At 42.9% G+C, this 21,259-nt stretch overlaps 1 protein-coding gene across 4 annotated transcripts in view; it reads left to right on the forward strand.

The window, feature by feature from the left end:
- Window positions 1-17,421, forward strand: part of mfn2 (mitofusin 2) — a 34,936-nt gene extending 17,515 nt beyond the window's left edge. For all 4 annotated transcript variants that reach the window (XM_062999235.1, XM_062999236.1, XM_062999237.1 and 1 more), the window contains 15 exons: window positions 1,488-1,650; window positions 3,851-3,975; window positions 5,809-5,917; window positions 6,389-6,496; window positions 6,757-6,910; window positions 7,865-7,932; window positions 8,026-8,147; window positions 9,172-9,298; window positions 10,880-10,984; window positions 11,139-11,241; window positions 11,810-12,030; window positions 13,354-13,509; window positions 13,609-13,805; window positions 14,697-14,831; window positions 15,532-17,421. In XM_062999235.1, the coding sequence (XP_062855305.1) occupies window positions 1,488-1,650; window positions 3,851-3,975; window positions 5,809-5,917; window positions 6,389-6,496; window positions 6,757-6,910; window positions 7,865-7,932; window positions 8,026-8,147; window positions 9,172-9,298; window positions 10,880-10,984; window positions 11,139-11,241; window positions 11,810-12,030; window positions 13,354-13,509; window positions 13,609-13,805; window positions 14,697-14,831; window positions 15,532-15,604 (1,966 nt within the window). In that variant the 3' untranslated portion in view covers window positions 15,605-17,421. The remainder of the gene's footprint in view (window positions 1-1,487; window positions 1,651-3,850; window positions 3,976-5,808; window positions 5,918-6,388; window positions 6,497-6,756; window positions 6,911-7,864; window positions 7,933-8,025; window positions 8,148-9,171; window positions 9,299-10,879; window positions 10,985-11,138; window positions 11,242-11,809; window positions 12,031-13,353; window positions 13,510-13,608; window positions 13,806-14,696; window positions 14,832-15,531) is intronic.
- Window positions 17,422-21,259: the final 3,838 nt, after the last annotated feature.

Here is a 21,259-nt window from a genome sequence, read left to right on the forward strand (position 1 = left end):
AACAGACCTTCTTAATGCCAGAAAGGTGCAGCTAATTCTTAAAGCCTTGTAGACTGGTTTATTTAAAATATGCTCAATTATGAGTTGTAAAGTACCAACAGGGATTATGTAAAGCCCAAACGTATAGCCAGTATAGTCTAGGAAATATCTGGCAAACCATAAATGGTTGAGCGGTTAGCTGGAGGTTCTCCACCCCTGCCATAAAGGAAAAAACTTTGGAACGTTAACACCAAATATTGCATTGCATAATTTAGTTTTTAAATCTTATCTTTATAGTGTTTGTTTTTTTATTTGTTAACAACAGATCAAAGTCTGACCTTAAGCCTACTGATAAATATCCCGGATCTCTAACCATCGAGATAACACTGCCCTACTAATTGCAGTTACACATGTCCACACAATAATAGTGCTTTAATTATGATGTTTGCATTTTGGCTATTATGTTTGCAGCTGACTGGGCATAGGAAGGCCAATTTTTAGAATGTAGATTCAGTAGTTATCTGTTCGTTACAATGGCTAACTAAACATGCTTATCAAAAAATAGAGATGCAGTCGGTATATTAAAGCTTTTTCTTAATTATTTTCACGTTGTGTTTATGATTAATTAAGATAATAAGCAGTTGTGGAGCCCTGTACTGGAACATGATACAAAATATCCATATCATTCCTGTAAACAAAGATTAGAGCTGTATTTAATGTAAAACAGTACAGAGATACACTCATTCTGAATTTTAAATTAAAGTCAGGCCTGGACCGTGGGCATGCCGGTCTTGCGTCTGTACTCTTTTACTAGGAAGCCACGCATTTCTTTTTTTCTCCAATTTAGTCCTGTCCGATTGCCTGATTGCATTTTGCTTCCTCTCTACTACTGCTAACCTCCATCTTTACCTAGGAGAGCCATATCTAATACATGCCTCTTTGACTCATGTACAGTAGCTGACTGCAATTTTTCACCTGCCTGAGACCAGTTTATATGGGGCTATCGCACAGAGAGTCACTTATCTCCATTATCCCCCTTCTCATTCGTTGTGCAGGCGCCATCGATCGGACAACAGAGGTCATAAGTGTTTTGAGTAAATGAGGGAGTTTGAAATGTCAGCTCTGGTGTGCTGGCGTGTTTTACCGCTGTGCCACATGAGCACCCCACGACTGAGGACTGAGGCCAGCAGAGACGGTTTCTGAAAAAGACATAATTGTCTAAATGGCAGCATATGTCGCTCCAAGATGTCACTCATGTCATTGGCACTAACTAAACTCCATACCAGGACAGAGACTGGCTTTTGGGCTTCGTTGTTTCCAAAAACACAAGGTGTACTTGTTTTAGCTTTCATTTGTAGATGCCCCGTGTTTACTGACCAGGGTTTCCCAATGTATTCCAGGTCAAATAGGTCAAATCCCAAATGATAGACACTTACACTGTATGGTCATACCACCAAGCCTTAAACCGGCAGTGTAGATACCTAAACTGCTTAAATTTGTCTCAACAGGACCAGCAACGGCAAAAGTTCAGTGATCAACGCCATGCTGTGGGATAAAGTCTTACCATCCGGGATCGGCCACACCACCAACTGCTTCCTACGGGTGGAAGGGACTGATGGCAACGACGCATTCCTGCTTACAGAGGGATCAGAGGAACGGAAGAGTATAAAAGTGAGTGATTCTAATGAAACCAGGATTAGATCCTATTAACAAAGATGCAATTATTATAACGTACAAAAGCCAGGATCACATTCTTCATCTGCCTATAATATGGTTTCACTCTGCAGGCACCTGATTTGGGTATGTGGTGCAGTTTGAGTTTATGGCCTAAATTAAACACATCGCTCCAAGAACAGAGCTATTACAAGAATCCTCAAGTTTTACACACTAACCATATTATTAGCGACACCCTACTAATATTGGCTAGGACCCCTCTTTTTCCTACCATCTGAGGTGGAATAACTGCATCACGACACTTCCATGCTGCAAATCTCCCATTCTTCAACATCCCACATTATTATTGGGTTTTTATTATGGTGACTCAAACAATAAACTGATACTGATATACAAATCTGATAGACATGTTTATGGAACCATTTTATGATTTGAGATGCATTATCATGGTGTAAGTAACCATTATTAGATAGGGGGAAATTGGGGCCATTAAGTCAATCACATGGTCAGCAACAATACATTACACCACCACTCCCAGTCTGAACTATTGACACAAGGCAGGTTGGATCCATTCATCAGAACAGGCAACATTTTCCTAGTTTTCTTTCCCTAACTGGTCTTCTGCAGTGTTGTTGCCATCCGACTCAAAGTTTAGTGTGTTGTGCATTCTGAGATGCTTTTCTGTTCACTATTTGAATATACACAGTCGAGTCACATTATCATGACCACCAGCTAATATCCAGAGTATATCCGAATATACTCAGAATATACACAGAATATCCGTGTGCAGCACGGACAGCACCTAGACTGGCTGGGAGTGACTCAATGATGTCCTGGTAGGTTGTCACAGGTATGTGGAGCCATGCTGACTGCAGTGTATCCCACAGCTGCTGGAGGAGGCGTGAGGGAGGATCCACAGAGCGAACGCGACGATCGAGGTGGTCCTACCAGTACTCAATTGAGTTTAAGTCTGGGGAATTCTGGGACCAGGGTAGTACTTGGAAGTCTTGGTCATGCTCTTTCAACCAATGTCGCACTTTTCTAGCAGTGTGACATGTCGCATGGTCTTGCTGGAAGATCCCATCCACCCCAGGGAAGACAATTTTACCCATGGTACTTTTACCCCTGACAGCAATGAGGAATATATGTGCAGACAGCCTATTGCACATCTTATATACCCACCAAGCCAGCTTACTAAACATGACTTCCTTCATGAGCTACACTCTGCTGCCGTCAAAAGTATGAAGTGGTCATAATAATCTGACTCGACTGTCTTTGTATCCAGTGTGACCTAAAACCGCTACTCACTGGATGTTTTTTTACCATTCTTTCTAAACTCCAAGAGATCAGCCATTTCTGACATAATCAAACCTGCCCATTAAACATCAGAATGGAAAAATATATTATCTGACCTTGACTTTGGGTGGTATGCTTGAAGTCACTCAGATCATATTTGTTGTCACATGGTCAGTTTCTGTTTGATGCCACAGGACTGGCTCATTGTATAATGACATGAATGAGCAGGTATACACATATTCCTAATAAAGTGACTGCTGTATTTATAGAAGTAATCTGTGCTTAGTGATTTAACACAGGACACCTATTTTACCCTGCAGTCCGGAGTGCTACGTGCTGATCCAGTTGACCGCTCTATAATTAGTCCCACATGGTTTAGGGCTCAACACTGTCAGCTGTCACAGGAGCACATGAACAGTTTTGCTATCTGAGCCCTGGTCTCATGTCTTTACTTCTGCATGTTAACCTACAAGGCAGGAAAAAGCTTGACCTGATTTTGATTACATGCCCACGTAGCCAAACATAGCTCAGCCACAATAGCAAATGGGGTCCTGTCGTTCAGACACGTTCACATCCTGTAACAGGGGAAGACAAGTCTGCTTGCTGAGCTGCAAAATCTGTGGAAAAAATGGGGAAACCAGATTCCAATTATAGCTTATAAAAAATAAGAAGACCACACAGTTCCCACAGCTTTGTGCAGCTGTGTGGACCTCCGCAAGTAGTCTCATAGAGCATTTTTACACTTTGTCCAGTCCACTTTCCTACAGTCAGTAACATTCACACAGTTGAGAAAATTTACATGGGCCTATCTATTTAGTTGGAATCCCAGCACTTCTATAGGAAGGGACTTGGACTACGTAAGCTTAACCTAAATTGCTTGTATTAATGTGTGTTTTGGCAGACGGTGAACCAGCTGGCCCATGCGTTACATCAGGACCAAGAGCTGGATGCAGGCAGTCTGGTGTGTGTCATGTGGCCTAAAGCCAAATGTGCTTTGCTGCGTGATGACCTGGTGCTGGTAGACAGGTGAGCTGAAGGGTCATACATGGAAACACACACTTTGTAACAAGACATTACATATAGGAGTTGTTTATAATATGTAGGGTTCAGGCAAAGCCCACCCCTGCCAAACTGTCAAGGCCCAAAGCTCTGCTGTCAGTTAGAAGTTGGGCGTGGCTAAAATAGTCAGTCAAATGCTGTCGTCGCAGTTCATTGTTATGTCATGTTGATTTGTTTTCTGGAGAACGGGTGATGCACAGCATCATGGATTCTGGGAATCAGGGTTTGACCCTTTCCTCCCAATCAAGTCGTATCCAGTTACCCGATTCCATTATCCCCCATCTCTGTGTAGTCACCATTGATCAGCCAGCAGAGGTCGTAATTGCCCCTCTGGCACCCTCCCTGTGAACGAGCCAATCTTTGTTCTTGTAGGCGCCCACCTTGTTGGTAGCAGAGCTGTGATTCGAACCGATGAGTGTGTTTTACCGCTGCGGCATCTGAGTGCCCTCTGTTAGGGGTTTTTATATGATCTCCCATTGTCCACATGTTTTTACTGGGTTCCCTCCCAAAACATGAATATTTTCTGGATCTAAGGGGCTAAGTACATCTACAACAGTGTGTTGTCTGTCTAGGGCAGTGTTTCTCAACCTTTTTTCAGTCACTGCACCCTTTAAAAGTATGCAAAATCTCAAGTCACCCCAGTCTAAAATGTATTAAAAAACTTACACTCTGCATCCCTCGGACTGCTAACACACACGCACACACACCATAAGGTGTCATTTAGGGAGGGAGGGGTAAACGTGACTTACTTTTAATGGGAAACCTGAGCCTGGGATGATGCACACAATCACGCTATTCTGTAGGGATGGATGAGAGGCAGACACGGAGCTCCTGGTCCAGAGCCCTCAGTCGCTCCCTGTACTTGTTCTTGATGTAAGTTAGGCTCGAAAAGCTCAGTTCGCGCCATGAACGAATCAGATTGAACATAATTAAACAAGTTTATAGTTTATTTCATAATTATTTGTCATTATACTAAGAGCACTGCTTCTTTTCTGCATGTTCTCTCTGTAGCTCGGTTACGGCTCTATCAACTCAAACTCAAAAGAAGCTTTATTGGCATGACAAATAAAGACATTCGTATTGCCAAAGCAAGTTAGAGAGAAATAATAAAAAATAACATTAAGAAAGAACAAATACATACAAAACAGTTACATGTGCAAAAAAATAAAAAGTGTATGGCAAATAATAACAATAAAAATTATATTTACAGTAATGAGGTAGTAATAACGATCAGTTTGTGTGTGTGTCTCTCTGTGTGTGTGTCTGTGTGTGTGTGTGTGTGTGTGTGTGTGTCGCTCGCTCTCCGTTTTCGGATTTGAATTTCAACAATAAACAGCTCTTATTATGACTGATTAATCCCCTCTACTGATGGAAGCGGAATGGGTGGATTACAGTCTGAACGGCGCAGAAATAAAAATATATATAGCGGCTCCCAGAGGCGCGACTCGGTTCCTTTTGTTTATTTTAAAGAGCCAGGCGGCACCCCAGTTGAGAAAGGCTGGTCTAGGGTATCTTTAGCCCTAGACTTATCTAATATAGTAATGCCTATGGTGAAAATGGAATATTCTACAAGCTCATTATAAAGTGTCCAAATATTTTTGGCACTTTAATGTATTACCCAGCTCAAATGTGCAGTTATCAAATCACTAGAATTTGTCATTTACACTACGCTTGTTTGTGTATTCAGAAGAATGTATAGGTATCGCAAAGGAAATATTGAACCTGTGTATTGTATATAATTGTTACCAAACATTATATAACACAGACATAACGATAACGTGCTTTTTCTTATTTGTTCAGCCCTGGTATTGACGTGACCACAGAACTTGACAGCTGGATTGACAAGTTTTGCCTGGATGCTGATGTTTTTGTGCTGGTAGCCAATTCAGAATCCACACTAATGCAGACGGTGAGATGTTAACTGTGTACACAGTTTTTTAAAGGCAAACACCTTGTTTAAAGAGCTACAATGAATAGTCTGCATCATAGGGATGTACTGAGGGGACAGGCAGCCTGGGTTCTGATTCAGCTAGAGAGTGTAAAGGAGGAGAGATCAGGAGAGCTCAGTGCATCGGTGATGCACTCTTCTACCGAGTCCTCTCATGTGGTGCCAACGACCTGGCCGAGTGTCCATACAGGCTTAATTGGCTGTGCCTGGAGAAGGGGGTTGACAGGGTTCCTTATGCTGTCTGGTTGAGGCACCTGCAATCTTTTTAGGAGCTTTTTGTTTGTAATCTACAACCAGGAGACCTTGACCTTTGGTGTGTTAACTATATCTCACTTGCCAACTGCAATTAAATCTGAAAATTGTAAATGTATTAGCAATGTATGTTGAAGTAGAAATAGCATTCTCTAAATGTCTTTGACTTCTTGTTTACAGGAAAAATCCTTCTTTCACAAGGTAAATGAACGCCTCTCCAGCCCCAACATTTTCATCCTGAATAACCGCTGGGATGCTTCTGCCAGCGAGCCTGAGTACATGGAAGAGGTAGGGCCACTAACATCACACACTCTGGTTGACCCTGTTTCTATTCTATTGAAATGGCATGACAGTACAAGATGTAACAGTACAATTTTCATGTGCATGCTAGCTCATTAACATGGTAATGTCTCTTCACTTCATATTGCAAAGTACACTAGTCCAGTATTAAATGCAAGGGATACAGTCTGAGACCACGTCCGAACTACTAGCTATTTAGAGGGCCACTGAAAAGTCGCCAGCTGCAGTTAGTGTGTCATGTGTTTCAGGTTCGGCGACAGCATATGGATCGCTGCACTAGTTTTCTAGTAGATGAACTGGGGCTGGTGGACCGAGCGCAGGCCGGCGACCGAATCTTTTTCGTGTCTGCTAAAGAGGTGCTGCAGGCACGTGTGCAGAAGGCTCAGGGAATGCCTGAAGGAGGTATCAAACACACACACACACACACACACACACACACACACACACATAAATATATGCACATGTAGGTTATTAATATAGAAATAACAGTCACATGGTATGTTTGCGTTGTATCCCAGATTAAACAAGTCATAGTTGTTGTTCAATTTTAAGTTGTGATGAAGTGAACACCACTTTATTGACAGCTAGACCCATTTTTTCCAGGTCTTGGCCATTCATAAAGGCTTTGCTATTTTCCAGCATGTATAAAAGAATTAGAACGTACCACGGAAGTAGTGAGTGCCGAAAACTGAGACTAAACACAGCTGTAAGAGTATGAGTGTTGTGTATTACAGGATGTACATTGTATCTAATTTGGCTGTGTCAGGCTGCACAAGGAGCAGAAAAGTGACGTGGAGGTTAATATAAACTGCCATTCACTCACTCACTTTCTTAACCGCTTATCCAATTAGGTACGCGGGGGGTGCTGTAGCCCATCCCAGCTTTTCAATGGGCACAAGGCACACAATAACACCCTGACGTAGGGCAGACACACACACACACACACCCATTCACCTATAGGGCAATTCAGTGTCTCCAATTAACCTGACTGCGTGTTTTTGGACTGTGGGGGGAAACCGGAGATCCCGGAAGAAACCCACACAGACACGGAGAACATGCAAACTCTGCACAGAAAGCACCCGGACCTCCCCGCCTGGGGATCGAACCCAGGATCTTCTTGCTGTGAAGCGACAGTGCTACCCACCGAGCCACCGTGTCACCCAACTGCCATTAAGTGCTGGCTAATTAATGAACAGTAGCAAGGCTCAGTGGTATTCCAGTTCATGTTTTATTAGTTGACTAAGGCAGAAATCAGTTTTACAGGCCCATTGCCGGTCTGAGTCCCATGTAATATGAACAAATGTTCTGCACATGCTTTTGTTAGTCCATCAACCCCCATTTTTCATTTCTCTGTAGGTGGAGCCCTGGCTGAAGGCTTTCAAGCCAGAATGTTTGAGTTCCAGAACTTTGAAAGACGTTTTGAGGTAGGCATGTAGTTCTTTCAGTACTCAAAAGTAGCATTTTTCTTTCTTGTTAATAAGGCATCTGTTTAACATCTTGCATCTGTGTGGTTGTAGGAGTGTATTTCCCAGTCAGCGGTGAAGACCAAGTTTGAACAGCACACCGTGAGGGCCAAGCAAATCTCAGAAGCTCTTCGGCTCATCATGGACTCTGTGCATGTGGCAGCCCAAGAGCAGAGGTGTGCAAACAGACAGCGCAGATTGCTTAAATACTGTAGGGGGATTCAGCAATCAAACCAGAATCTCATCCAGTTATTAAAGTAACAGTATTTAAAGTGAAGTGTTTTATCATATGATGGGCAAGATACCCAACACTAGCTTGCTCTGTGCAAAACACTCAATAACTGGTTGGGCCACCCGATGCTTAGACTATCTCAGGATCAATCTTTTGCATCAATGTAAAGGAATTTTACTCGACTCTTATCTCTGGATCATTCGTCCATGTACTTCTGGAGACATTTTGCCATGTAAGCCACTTTTCAGAAGAATAACTACTGTGGTTTGCTGACATCTTGAGTGTGCTGCTTATTGTGACCTTGTAGCCTTCTTTATATTGTTGATACAGGTGTATTTTAGATACAACATGTCTGGCAATATTTAATCCTGGGTGTGTTAAGTCTACATGAATCAAAATACAAGTTACATTTAGTTAACTGGTAGATTGGGTAACTAAGAAGTCAATTAATTGTTTACACAGGGACAGTTAGTGCTGGATGTTTTTCTTTGTATGAATAAAATGATCACTTAAAAACTCTATTAATGGGGTGCCCAGGTGGTGCAGCAGTCTAGTAAACAAGCACACCACTGTCGAATCTCAGCAGAGCCACCAACCTGGCTGGGCGTCCATGCAAACGCAGTTAGTCGTGTTTGAGGAAGGGAAGGTTGGACTGAGGGAAAGTCGGATTGAGGGTGGGGGCTTTCTATACTCTCTGTGTGGAACCCAGTGCTGGCAGGTGATTAGAAACAGCCACAGGATGGACACAATTTAAACGGGGCGTGTGGTGATTCAGATCTTCTAGATTAGATCTGGTGTTGTGAAACAGTAAGGTGTGACAAATATGCCAGCCACCCCTATGATGTACGTATCCAGCACACGTACAGTATGTGTGTATCCAGCACACATACCTATTATAAAAACAATGTAACTACAGATGTACATCAAGAATGTACACCGGAAATTCACCAATTCTGTTTTTGTTTTAGGATACACTGCATGGATACCAAAGAGGAAAGAGAGGACCGGGTGGAATTCATTGAAAAGCAGCTGGACCTGCTCACCCAGGACTGTAAAAACAAGATCAAGAAGATTACAGAGGAAGTTGAAAAACAGGTAACAGACGGCATTGTAAAACTACAAGAACTTTATTGGTTTAGAATGACAGTCTAAAACTAGTATTTAAAACAACACATGGTCCTACAGATGTTCTGCTCTTTATTGATTTAGCCATCAGGTATTGTGGTCAATTGGTTAATCAATTAAATTGTTTGTTTATAGTATAATTACCTTCTAGAGCTGACCCTCACCCTGCATTTACCTACACTATATAACCTAATGGATGTGGACACTTATTCTGCTAGCAAGTGATAATCTTTTTTTTCCAGCTTTGTGAAAACAGTTAAGGGAAGGCCCATTTCTGCTTCAGCATTATAAATAGGATGTCCAACAAACTCATGGTCAGGAGTCTACATACATTTGGCATTTAACCTCAATTCGTCCTCATTTACATAAAAGCTGCCCTACTTAATGCAGCTGTAGTGAAGTATTAAGCAAGCTATTCCGATGCATGAAAGATGAAAGGAAAAAGAAAGAAATCAGTTCAGTTCACGGGTCTGTCATATTGAGCTGCCTTGTTACCTACTGCCTACCTAGGCAGCTGCCTAAGTAACGATTATTCTAATAAGACATCAAACTTATAAGGCAGATTATTCGGACGCACTACTTAGACAGCGACAGTTTACACTTACAAGGCTAACACAGTACATTTTACATAACACAGGCCATTCAAACCAATGGGCTGAAGTGGCACAGCTCGTTAGCATGCCAGTTATCATCTCCATGTGTACAGAAAACGGTTAAACTGTCACTGACGAACTCGAATTTGCAAATAAATGACAGCTGTGCACCTTTATATAAATTACAAATCAAAGAAAATTTATTTTATTCTGTTCGTATAAACAGAAGTTGTTTGACTGCACCTATTAGCCCACCACCGTTACATTCTGGCACAACATACTGACTGTGTCTTGAGGTGTCTTGGGTTTCTGCTGGCTGGGCTAGGAACCAGCACAAGGATCATAGTGCATGATTCAGGGATCTTATGCACCTTATGTTTCTTATGCGTTGTCTGAGAGGGCACATGTTATCCTGCAGCTCTTCCAGTCAGGTTGGGGGTCTGCAACTGCGGAGGAGGTTGCAATCAGGGACATGAATTAGACATAACTAGACTAATAGGGCAAATGCACAAATGAGAAGATGCTACAAGGAAATTTGTTTGGATGGTCAGAATAATTCAAGAACCACCAATGCTGTAAAATTAGATGTTGGGACATGGGTGGCACTGTCCACAGTCAAGCAAGTTTGACATAACCATGGGCTTTGAGGCTGACATGTAAATGGAGACTTAGATCTGCACCAGACTGCTTTAACCTCAAATGACTTACACACCTTTGATCTATCTTGGGGTGGCTCAGTGGGTAGCACTGTCGCCTCACAGCAAAAAGTTCCTGGGCTTGATTCCTAGGTGGAGCGGTCCGGGTCCTCCTCTCTGTGTCTGTGTGGGTTTCCTCCCATAGTCCAAAGACAATCTTGTGTAACCAGTAACTACCTGTTTTGTCATGAATGTACCCAAATGTAAAACATGACGTTAAAATCCTAATAAATAAATAATAAATAAAGTGATCTATCTTTTAGGTGTCAAACGCAATGGCAGAAGAGATAAGGAGGCTGAACGTGTTGGTGGACGATTTCCACATGGACTTCCATCATTCACAAGTGGTCCTGAAGGTGTATAAAAACGTGAGTACATGATCTCCAGCATGTTCTCTCCCTGTTTGTTTATGCCGAAAGTCTAAAGCTCTCCTGCTTTCTTTGTTTAGTTCTATCAACAGAGAACAATACTGGAAGCTTGGGTACATGTAACTGATATCAGTATGTTTATTTTTGATTGCAGGAGCTTCACAGACATATAGAGGAAGGACTGGGCAGGAATATGTCTGATAGGTGTTCCAACGAAATCAGTGGAGCACTTCAGACCACGCAGAAGGACATGATTGGTTAGTATTGCATTCAAAAGCAGAAGCGGATTTCCATGCGCAAACCCTAACCCTAACCCTAACCCTAGAATCAAATGACTGCAGGATACAGAAGTACATTCTAACATGCTAGCTCATTACAGCTGTAGTAGTAATCAGAAGATCGCTGGTTCAACCCCACCAATGCCAGGTTGCCACTGTTGGGCCCTTAAGCAAGGCCCTTGACCCCAGTTGCTTAGACTTTGTACTGTAAGTCGCTTTGGATAAAAGCGTATCCTTCATCGACCCCAACCCTGAAAGGTACAACCACAGTCCTCCTCGATGGCCGAAGCCCCGCAATGGATTTCTCTCCTGCTGTCCAGTCATTCTGGGGAAGCCAGACCCACAGCAACCCTGACCAATAATAATAAGATTGAAATCCATTGAACATTTGTCCTATTACCTGAGTCTTGATCAGCTGGGTATAATCATTAGTTCATTCCTAAGAGATAGAACAAATTGTTAGTCATTTATCTGGACATATCAGGTCAATGACCAGTAAAGTAAAGCCTGTCCAAATTTATATCCTGTCCCCTGCATTTTTACACAGACGGCCTGAAGCCCCTGCTGCCTGTATCGGTAAGAGAGCAGGTAGACAAGATGGTGCCCCGTCAGTGTTTCAGCCTCAGCTACGACCTCAACTGTGACAAGCTCTGCAGCGACTTTCAAGAGGACATCGGCTTCCATTTCTCGCTGGGCTGGACCATGCTGGTCAACCGCTTCCTCGGCCCCAAGAACACTCGCCGTGCCCTCATGGGCTACAACGACCAGGTAATAGCTGTGTTCATACTGCGTGATGTGTAATGTTATTTGTTGTATTTATTTGTATTTATATGTGTTGAAATGCCATATGGTCAAAAGTATGTGGACACTTTGATTGATTTTTATTATGTACAGTCCATAACATTATTAAAAGATTTAGAAAACCTAGGGTAATGTTTGTGTGTAAAAGGTCAAGGCCAGAAATCAACGTGACCTTTTATGCCTTCAGTTGACACTGCATTAAAAACCACCATGTCTCCACCATAGGGTGTAGAAAACCCTGACCAGTAAACACAGTTCATTGCTGAATCTACAAATACCAGTTAAGACTCTTGCTATGCAAACCTGAAGCCATACAGCAGTGTTTCCCAACCTGTTTGAGCCACTGCACATATTTCACATTAGAAAAATCACACGGCACACCACCAAGAAGTTGTACTGCCCTCTAGTGGAAGAGAATGTAATTGATCTGCCTGCCACTACACACCGCAGTACCAATCAGGTGAAATTGGATAATCTTCCACGGCACACCTGATGATTTCTCACGGCACACTTATGTGCCGCGGCACAGTGGTTGGGAAACACTGCCATACAGTATATCAGCAACATCAAGCAGGTGCTAGACTGGCCTGCCTGCAGTCCATTCTGCCTCCTGCTTTTACAGTGTTGTGGCCAATTACTCCTGTGTGTTTCAGTGCAATTTTCCTACTATCAAAGAATGCAATGCTTTCAACTTCAGCAGTTTGGGGAAGGCCCCTTCCTGTTTCATCTGGGCTTGCACAAAGCAATGAGTTTGGATTGGAGAAACTTCAGTAGCCTGCCCTGAGCTCTGACCTCACCCTCACCCCATTAAATACTTTTTGTATGAATTGGAAGGTTGACCGTGCCAGGCCAGGCTTTCTCATCTTACTTTAGTGTCTGGCCTCATGAATGCTGACAGAGAGAGACCCACATCCGGTTCTTTGTCCCGCCCCCTAACTGAGCAACCGGCCAATCGTTGCTCATACAGCCACTCGGCCTCGAACCGGTAAGGCAGAGCTGGATTCCATACGATGTACTCAGAATCCAGCTCTGGTTGCAGCGTGTCTTTTTACCGCTGCGCCACCTGAGCGGCGTCATGAATGCCCTTTTGACTGGGTATTAGTTTTTCCTGCTACAGTGGGGGAATGTTTATGTAAACATGACTTACGTCTCTGACCTTAAGACCCAAATTGCCCTTGAGACGTCATTGCCCATAAGACATATTTACAATTGTGTGTGTTTTATTTGGTTTACACACTTGATCTTTGAATAAGAACGGTTTTAACCATTTACGTCTGTGTGTGTTTTCAGGTTCCTAGACCCTTAGCCATCACTCCGGTCGCTACCGCCATGCCCCCCTTTCCACAGGGCTCTATGACACAAGAAGAACTCATGGTGTCTATGGTGACGGGACTTGCATCTCTTACTTCCCGAACGTCCATGGGTATCATCGTCGTCGGAGGCGTGGTGAGATTTATTTTCTATATGTTTGGGAATGTCAGTGGGTAACAAGTAACCAACCAATTAGTTGAAACGGACAAACTAAGATGTGTGTGTGTGTGTCAGATCTGGAAGGCAGTGGGCTGGAGGATGATTGCTCTGTCTGTGGGGCTCTATGGTCTTCTCTATGTGTATGAGAGACTCACCTGGACCACCAAAGCTAAGGAGAGAGCCTTCAAGAGGCAGTTTGTGGACTACGCCAGTGAGAAGCTCCAGCTCATCGTCAGCTACACCGGCTCTAACTGTAGCCACCAGGTCCAGCAGTAAGTAACACACACTTGTGCTCTGTATTAAAAAAAACACCAACCACTTCTTTTCACCTGCTAGAGGCAACCAGCCCTTTGTCCAGGGCAACAGAGGCATTAGTTGCAGCAGTAATGAGGAATTCCTGCTGGACAGTTTTCCCTCCCTCTTACAGACACCTGCCCCACCACCTGAGTGCCCATATTCCTCCCAGCTATTGAGTTCAAGTGTTCAAGCCATACCCATTGCTAAAGTGTGTAGAAAATTGATTTTATGTATCAACCACTTCATCCTGGTCAGGGTCGCAACGGGTACAGTTCCACTAGGAAACACTGGGCCACATGCATAAATACTGGACTAGCTTTTGGGTAGTGGACTAGCGTAATTACCTGCTGCGCCGCGTGAGTGTGTGTGGATAAAATCATTTATATTAAACATATTAAATACCTCAAACTTTATGGAAACAGTTTAGGAAAGGCCCTTTGATCCAGCACAACTGTGCCCCGTGCATAAAGCGAGACATTGTTTGATGAATCTGGTGTAAAGGAACTTTAATTGCCCCCACTGAACCCTGACCTCAGTTCAGACCCATTGCTTACTGTCTCCATCGAGTGGAAAAAGTCAGATACTACACTTAAACAGCATCTATTACTGTTGGTACTCTATGCCATGCTTTTTACATTTAGAATGACATTTTCAGCATTTAGTGGATGCCTTTATCCACAGCGACCTACAGTAGTGTGACTGAATACAGTCTAAGCAAGAGGGTTAAGGGCCTTGCTCAAGGGCCCAACAGTGCCAACCTTGAACCAGCGACCATTCAATTACTAGTCCAGTACCTCAAGTGTCCTTGTAATGTTTATATTTAAGTGGCTTCAAGGTTTGCCAGTGTGTGCTTGTGTCTGACTCAGGGAGCTGGGAGGCACCTTCGCCCAGCTGTGCCAGCAGGTAGATGTGACTCGGCAGCAGCTAGAGGACGACATTCAGGACATGAACCGCAAGATCGAACAGCTGGACACTCTGCAGAGCAAAGCCAAGCTGCTTAGGTATCAGTCCTTTCCATTGCATTCTTTTATATTAAAAACCTGTTGCTGTTTCCATTACACCACATCTGTACAGCCATCTTTAGCTTAGAGGGACTAAAAAAAGTAGATTCTTGATAGCCTGATTTTTAATTCACTTATAGAAAAGGTCTGAGTCCATGTAGTTATTTGTACATTGTACACTGACCAAGCACTTTACTATATACCCATCTAGTGCTTGGTACACTGTCACCCCCCTCTGTACACCATTTTTTAATCAATAAAGACCCCAATAGGAGGACCATATGGTGGACCATTCTCAGAACTGTGATAACACTTACATGGTAATGATGTCACTGACAGGGGGAGGATAGTGTCCCAACCCAAATAACACACACTGCACATAAGAACGCCCCAGGTCCCATATTCAGCGCTAAAAAGCAGTTGTGATGCGTCACGATGTAATAAAAATCAGTTAGGATTGATTGAAACGGTGATTGCAAGCCAGGCCTTCACACTTCCTAGACGCTCTTCTGACTAAATGAGCTCAAATTCCCACAGACCTCCATACTCCAAAATATTAAGGATGCCTTCCCAGATGAATGGAGGCTGTTACTGCTGCTACAGTGGATCTAACTTCACATTAATGCATACAGTTTTGGAACTTGATGTCCAGCCAGCTTATATTTTTGCTTGATATATTTATTGTTTTTCTTTTCTGCAGGAATAAAGCCGGCTGGTTGGACAGTGAGCTGAACATGTTCACTCAGCAGTACCTACAGCAGAATCGATCCTAGCCAGGATGCCAGTCCACTAGCCTGACCGAGACCAATTAAGAGAGTGTACCAGTGTCCTCACATCGCGTCATCTTTCGTCCTTTCACACAAACTATAGACCTAAGATCTTTTAGCCATGCTTTTTATAAATGAGGGTGTGTAATTATCTCACATTATTTGCCATCAATGCTCTGAAATAATTATTTTTGCTTTTTTTGGCATTTAGTGTCAAAGTGTATATTGCCTCCGAGTGGTAGAGCTGTGCCACCTTGAGTCGGGTGACCTTTATTTTCTCTTCGTAAAGAGACATTGACTTGTGTCTGGAATTATTTATTTATTCTTCGCGTCTGATATTTGACGTCTTTGCCCTTTTACGGCTGTTAAATACGCAGCATTTAGTCCTGGAGTGGAATGTAATATCTGATGAAATAATTAATTATTAAAAATGCTGTTTGGCTTTACGGCTATGACATGACATGCTATGCAGGGTGAATTCACTTTAGAGACGTACTCCAATCCTTTAAGCTTCTGTATGACTGTTTGGAGCTCTATAAGAGAGGCATTATGCAGCCGTCCCCATTCCAGTATGGTTTGGTACTAGTTAACTGGTATTCCTGGTGTGTGTAGATGCAGAAGGATTCCAGAATGTGGTCTGATGTGCACTGAGGTTGAGAATCTGATGGTAGGAGGTGAAGTTTGGCATTTTATTTAGTAAAAGGCATTGCCCAAGTTACACGAGACCCAAAGACATCCTTTTGTGTGTCCCTATTTTTATTTCTTTTTTATTTATGCATAAAAGAACACTGTGCTCTTACACTTCCACCGCTCCTGTCGGTGCTTTAACCAGACAGTAGGAGTTGACTTTGCAGGAGCATGCTGGACTTCCCATCCGGCCCTCTTACCACTCAGCCAAATCTGCTCGGCCAGCCTTTGTGGGACCCCGTGTCTAAGTCTCGGTGGGACTCTATGCTGTTACACACTAGACTAGACTATTGATGTAGAAAAAAATTACACCGCTTTTTGCAAAGGGACAAAGTTATCAAACACCTATAACACTCATGTATTTGCCTTTTTAACTGGTCGCTCTGCCTTCAAGCAAACGTTATATGACAGTTTCATATCTTGTCTTGTACACTGAACTGTAAAGAAATTTTTGCCCATTTTTCTTTGCAGTCTCTCCTAATCTGTATGAAATTCTGCTGTACATAAAGTTCCAAATGATGTGCCTGCAACAACAGGGCAAATCAAAAAGGGGGTGATTACTTCAGTACAGGCTCTGTGGCAAAGACCGGATTCAGGCTCTTTTAAAACAGGGAGCAATTACTTTTTCACAACACTAAGTATTTATATTTTATTGTTAAGTTTGCATCATTTTGCAACAATCACACTACCAAGGCTGCACATGTATTAGAATGCAACATTGTCGATATGAACAAGCTTAGTAAGCGCATTCCAATCTCAGATTTATATGAAATCTAATCAGAAACATGAACTGACCGCTACTAATCCCAGCTGTTTATTTGTTTACAAGCAAAAAGCTTCATTAACGAATTTATGAATTCAAAAATATATAAGGTACCTATTGGGTTTGGGTTTTTCTGCACCGTTTTGTCTTAAACTGAGAATAATAACAATGAACACGATACAACTTATAGAATAAATACGCTCTATGTAACCACCCATGCTTGTGTGTACACCACCGATCCCTCTTACTTCCCCAGTAGTATGAAGCAGCCTGTTTATTTATGATTGTTCTAGAAAGAGATCTGAATGGTCCTTTACTGATTGTGCACTTTACTTTTGCTGCTTTTTTTTTTTTTTTTTTTTTTTTTTTTAAATTCCCGACACCCTTCCCTCTTGTATTCTGTGTATTAGCAGAGGTGAGGTTATGAAATTGACCTGTAGGTTCTGTGTGAATGTAATATTATATTGTATAGCTGTGCATGCACTGATTATTGGAGTATGTCATGTAACTTACACATGGTGGATAAAATAAAGTGAAAGATTACAGCCAATCAAGTATTCAACAATTTTTTTTTCAATATACACTCGACACAAAGCATTATAATCACATCCCAGAAATTGCCTGTTACCCTCTAACAGAGGTCCAAAAAGAGACGAGCCATGAAAAGCTGGGCATCTAAGGTTGTTGGGCAGCCAAGACTAGAAGTGATGATGTCCCGACTCCCATGGTTCAAATTGCAGATCATTTTAATACTTGACGTGACTGTGTACCCCAGTAAATCGAACCCTTGTGTATGGGGCTGCATAGACACAAACCAGTCAGTACCCAGTCCTGTCTGGAATCGTAAGGAGTCGAGACTGGACATCAAAGCCAATGAAGAAGGGTGACTGGTCTAACCATTTCTATGTAATAAATAAAAAAGTTGTATCACTCAGTTAACATTCTTGAAAATGCAGTTTTCAAATTGGCCACTGGTTGGAAATTGGGTTTTTGGTGGAGTCTTAAGTCATTATAATGGGCCACCTAAAGGACTGGAAATGGGAACACCTAGATTAGATCATGCAAGCACATTTACCTTCTATTTTTTATTGCATTTCTCGATTTTAATTTCATCAACCGTTTTATGCAGGTCGCAGGACAGGGTGCCAATCCATCACAACTTTTCTGTGTTAAGCCACCATCGTCCTGCGAAATATATGCAATTTTTTTTAATGCATTTTCTCCCCCTTTTTTCCTTTTAGTGCGTCCAGTTGCCCGATTGCGTCATGCTTCCTCTCCACCAATGCCGATCCCCGCTCTGATTGAGGAGAACGAAGCTTACCCACGCCCCCTCCGACACGTGGGCAGCAGCCGTATGCATTTTGTCACCTACACTTTGACGAGTGCAGTGTGCAAGGAGCGACACACCCTGACAGCACTCTTTTCCCGTCTCTGTGCAGGCGCCATCAATCAGCCAGCAGAGGTTGTAGTTGCATCAGTCATGAGAGAGTCCCAATCTGGCTTAATATCCCACCCCTAGATGAACAACATGTGGTTCCTCAGCTCGGCCGGCAGGCAGAGCAGAGACTCGATACGATGTATTCGAGATCCCAGCTCTAGTTCCAGCATGTGTTTTTAACGCTGCGCCACCTGAGTGGCTTAATTTTATGTTTTTTAATTTCCTGCTCACCTTGATGGATGCTACACGCTATGCTGTACGAAGGAAAGCATGGTCTTCTGGTGTCTGTATGGACTTTCTGGATTGGCTGCTGTAAATGATTCCTAGGTGTAAATAAATGCTGATGTGCAAGTGAGTTATGACCTGCATCTGATTGGTGCTCTGTCCGTGGTGTATTTAAGCTTTGTTTCCAGTGTTTTAGAGTGGTGCAGCACCTATTGTAACTATAAGAGGTGTTCCAAAAGGTGAAAATGAGTAAATAAAGAAAAATAAACTGTAAAAGGTCATTGAAAGTAAAAATTCATTTTAAGGGCAGTGACTGCGGACCTGGTTGTCGAATTAATCTGATTCAATACACAAATGATACAGCTATTTACTACAAGTACCCACGCTTGAGGCACTGTCTAATTAAATATGCTATTTAATTAAGGGGAGCTAATTAAAGTCTGAAGTTAGATAAACGGCTTAATTAAGCTAAAGTAATGAAAAGCTGACATGGGAGCTGAACTGTTCTAAAAAAATTTTTACTATTTGAAATATTCTGATCAGGGTTGGGTAGGGCCGGTGCCACCCAGAAACAATGGGCGCGAAACAGGGCAACACACCAACCTTTTCATTCACTCAGTGACACCTAAGGGCAAATTAAAGCAGGGCGCTTGGGTGGCGCAGCGGTCGAACGAGCTAGCACCGACCTGGCCGGGCGTCCACACGAACACAATTTGCCGTGTTTGAGGAAAGGGATGGAGGGAGGGTCGAATGGGGTATCTTCCAGCTGTGAGCAGTATGTGATCTCAAGGACTGGTCTGAGTGTGTGTGCAAGTTCAAAAGTCAAGAGAGAGAGAGAGTCAAGAGAGGTTTTATTGTCATTTCAGCTATATATGAGTACATATTGTAACGAAACAACGTTCCTCCAGGTCCAAGGTGCAACACAGAACAAAAAGTGCAAGACAGTACAGTACAGTGCGGGTAGACAAAATTACAATAAATACAAGAATGCCTACAATAAATAAGACAAGACTAGAGACAAATGTTGGTCGGTACATGGTACTGAGTACATAATGGTGAGGAAGATAAGTTATGTGTATCAGTCAAGTTTAGTCAGACTCATTTATATAACACTTCTTACAATGAACATTGTCTCAAATCAACCTTTCTCAGCAGGGACCCATCCTTCTTGGGTGGCCTGGAGGAGTTCTTTATTTAATAATCCGGTCTTTGAAGAACACCTGCACATTACAAGTTCTGGACATTTTGTTGCAGCATGCCAGATTCCCGTCCCATCTAGTAAGGGTACTCCAGGTTCCCATCCTATCTAGTAGGGGCACTCCAGTTTCCCGTCCCATCTTGTAGGAGCAGCACCGTTGGTCCTGCAGTCTCGATCCGCAGTCGTCAACCTCGGGAGGGTAAACAGGTCTCCGTCAGAACCACCTCGGGGTAAAGAACAGAAGATATAGTTACAATGTGGAATCGTCAAAATATCAGTTTACAGAGAGTAGCGGCAGGGAGTAAAACCTAAAGTAAAACAGGAGTTGGAGTACAAAGCACCTACAGGAGTACACCTACGTAGTAACAGCGAAAGTGTACTTAGCTTTTAGATGAAGTTGGGGGTCACATGCAGCTTAGCATAGCTTTCTTTACGCCATACAGCTATTTGTAGGAACCGAACACTGGTAGGTGATAAGAATTGGACACGTGTCGTGATCTGGATCTATTTCACCATCTTGGATTCACAATTAGGAATTGGGAATGACTAAATTGGGAGATAAAGGGTGAAAATTTTGGAACACCTTCATGTTTTGGGAGTTGGGAGGACACTATAGTATCCAGAGGAGACCAATGCAGACATAAAGTTTAGGTGAAATTCAAACCTAGGTCCCTAGAACTGTGGTGCTCTACCACCATGCCACCTTGTCTTCAAGGTGGAGGGAACCTGAGTAAACCCACAGACCTGAGAAGAACATGCCAAAACCTCTACAGACCGACCCCTGATGTAAGGTTTAAACCCAGCTCTCCAGGACCCTAAAGCCACGCCTCACCAACACTACCCACTGCGCTGTGTTCTGCCCATGCCATAATTAATACCTAAATTTTAGTATCGGAGCAGTAATTAAGTCCATGATGAATGAAGTAGCTCTACCCTTTTAACAGTCCCTGAACTCATTTGCATTTTAATTATCATTAGTGGCAGGAGAACGAGCCCCGAAAAGCTAAATTAGCGACACAATCACCTTCTGTTCCAGATGTTTCTCCACTTGAAAGATCAAGAAAACAGCAGGTTATCTAAGGTAAACATTTGTGGAGGTCTAAGTTTAATCCTGAAGTAATGTGTCTGGTATGCTAGTTAGCCCACAACCGAGATCTGGGTTTGAATCTCAGCATTGTTATCAGCTGGCTTCTACACAGTCATGATTGGCTATGTCTGAGGGGTGCTGCCCGAGACCCCACAATGAACTGGCGTCCTCTCTGAAGTTTGTCGCTGCATTGTGCCCAGTGATCCCAGGCAAGCCAGACCCGCATTTAGAGATCTTCTTTGTACTGTGTATGGGATGGCAGT

This window comes from Trichomycterus rosablanca, chromosome 7, assembly GCF_030014385.1.
Source record: "Trichomycterus rosablanca isolate fTriRos1 chromosome 7, fTriRos1.hap1, whole genome shotgun sequence".
Taxonomy (NCBI): domain Eukaryota; kingdom Metazoa; phylum Chordata; class Actinopteri; order Siluriformes; family Trichomycteridae; genus Trichomycterus; species Trichomycterus rosablanca.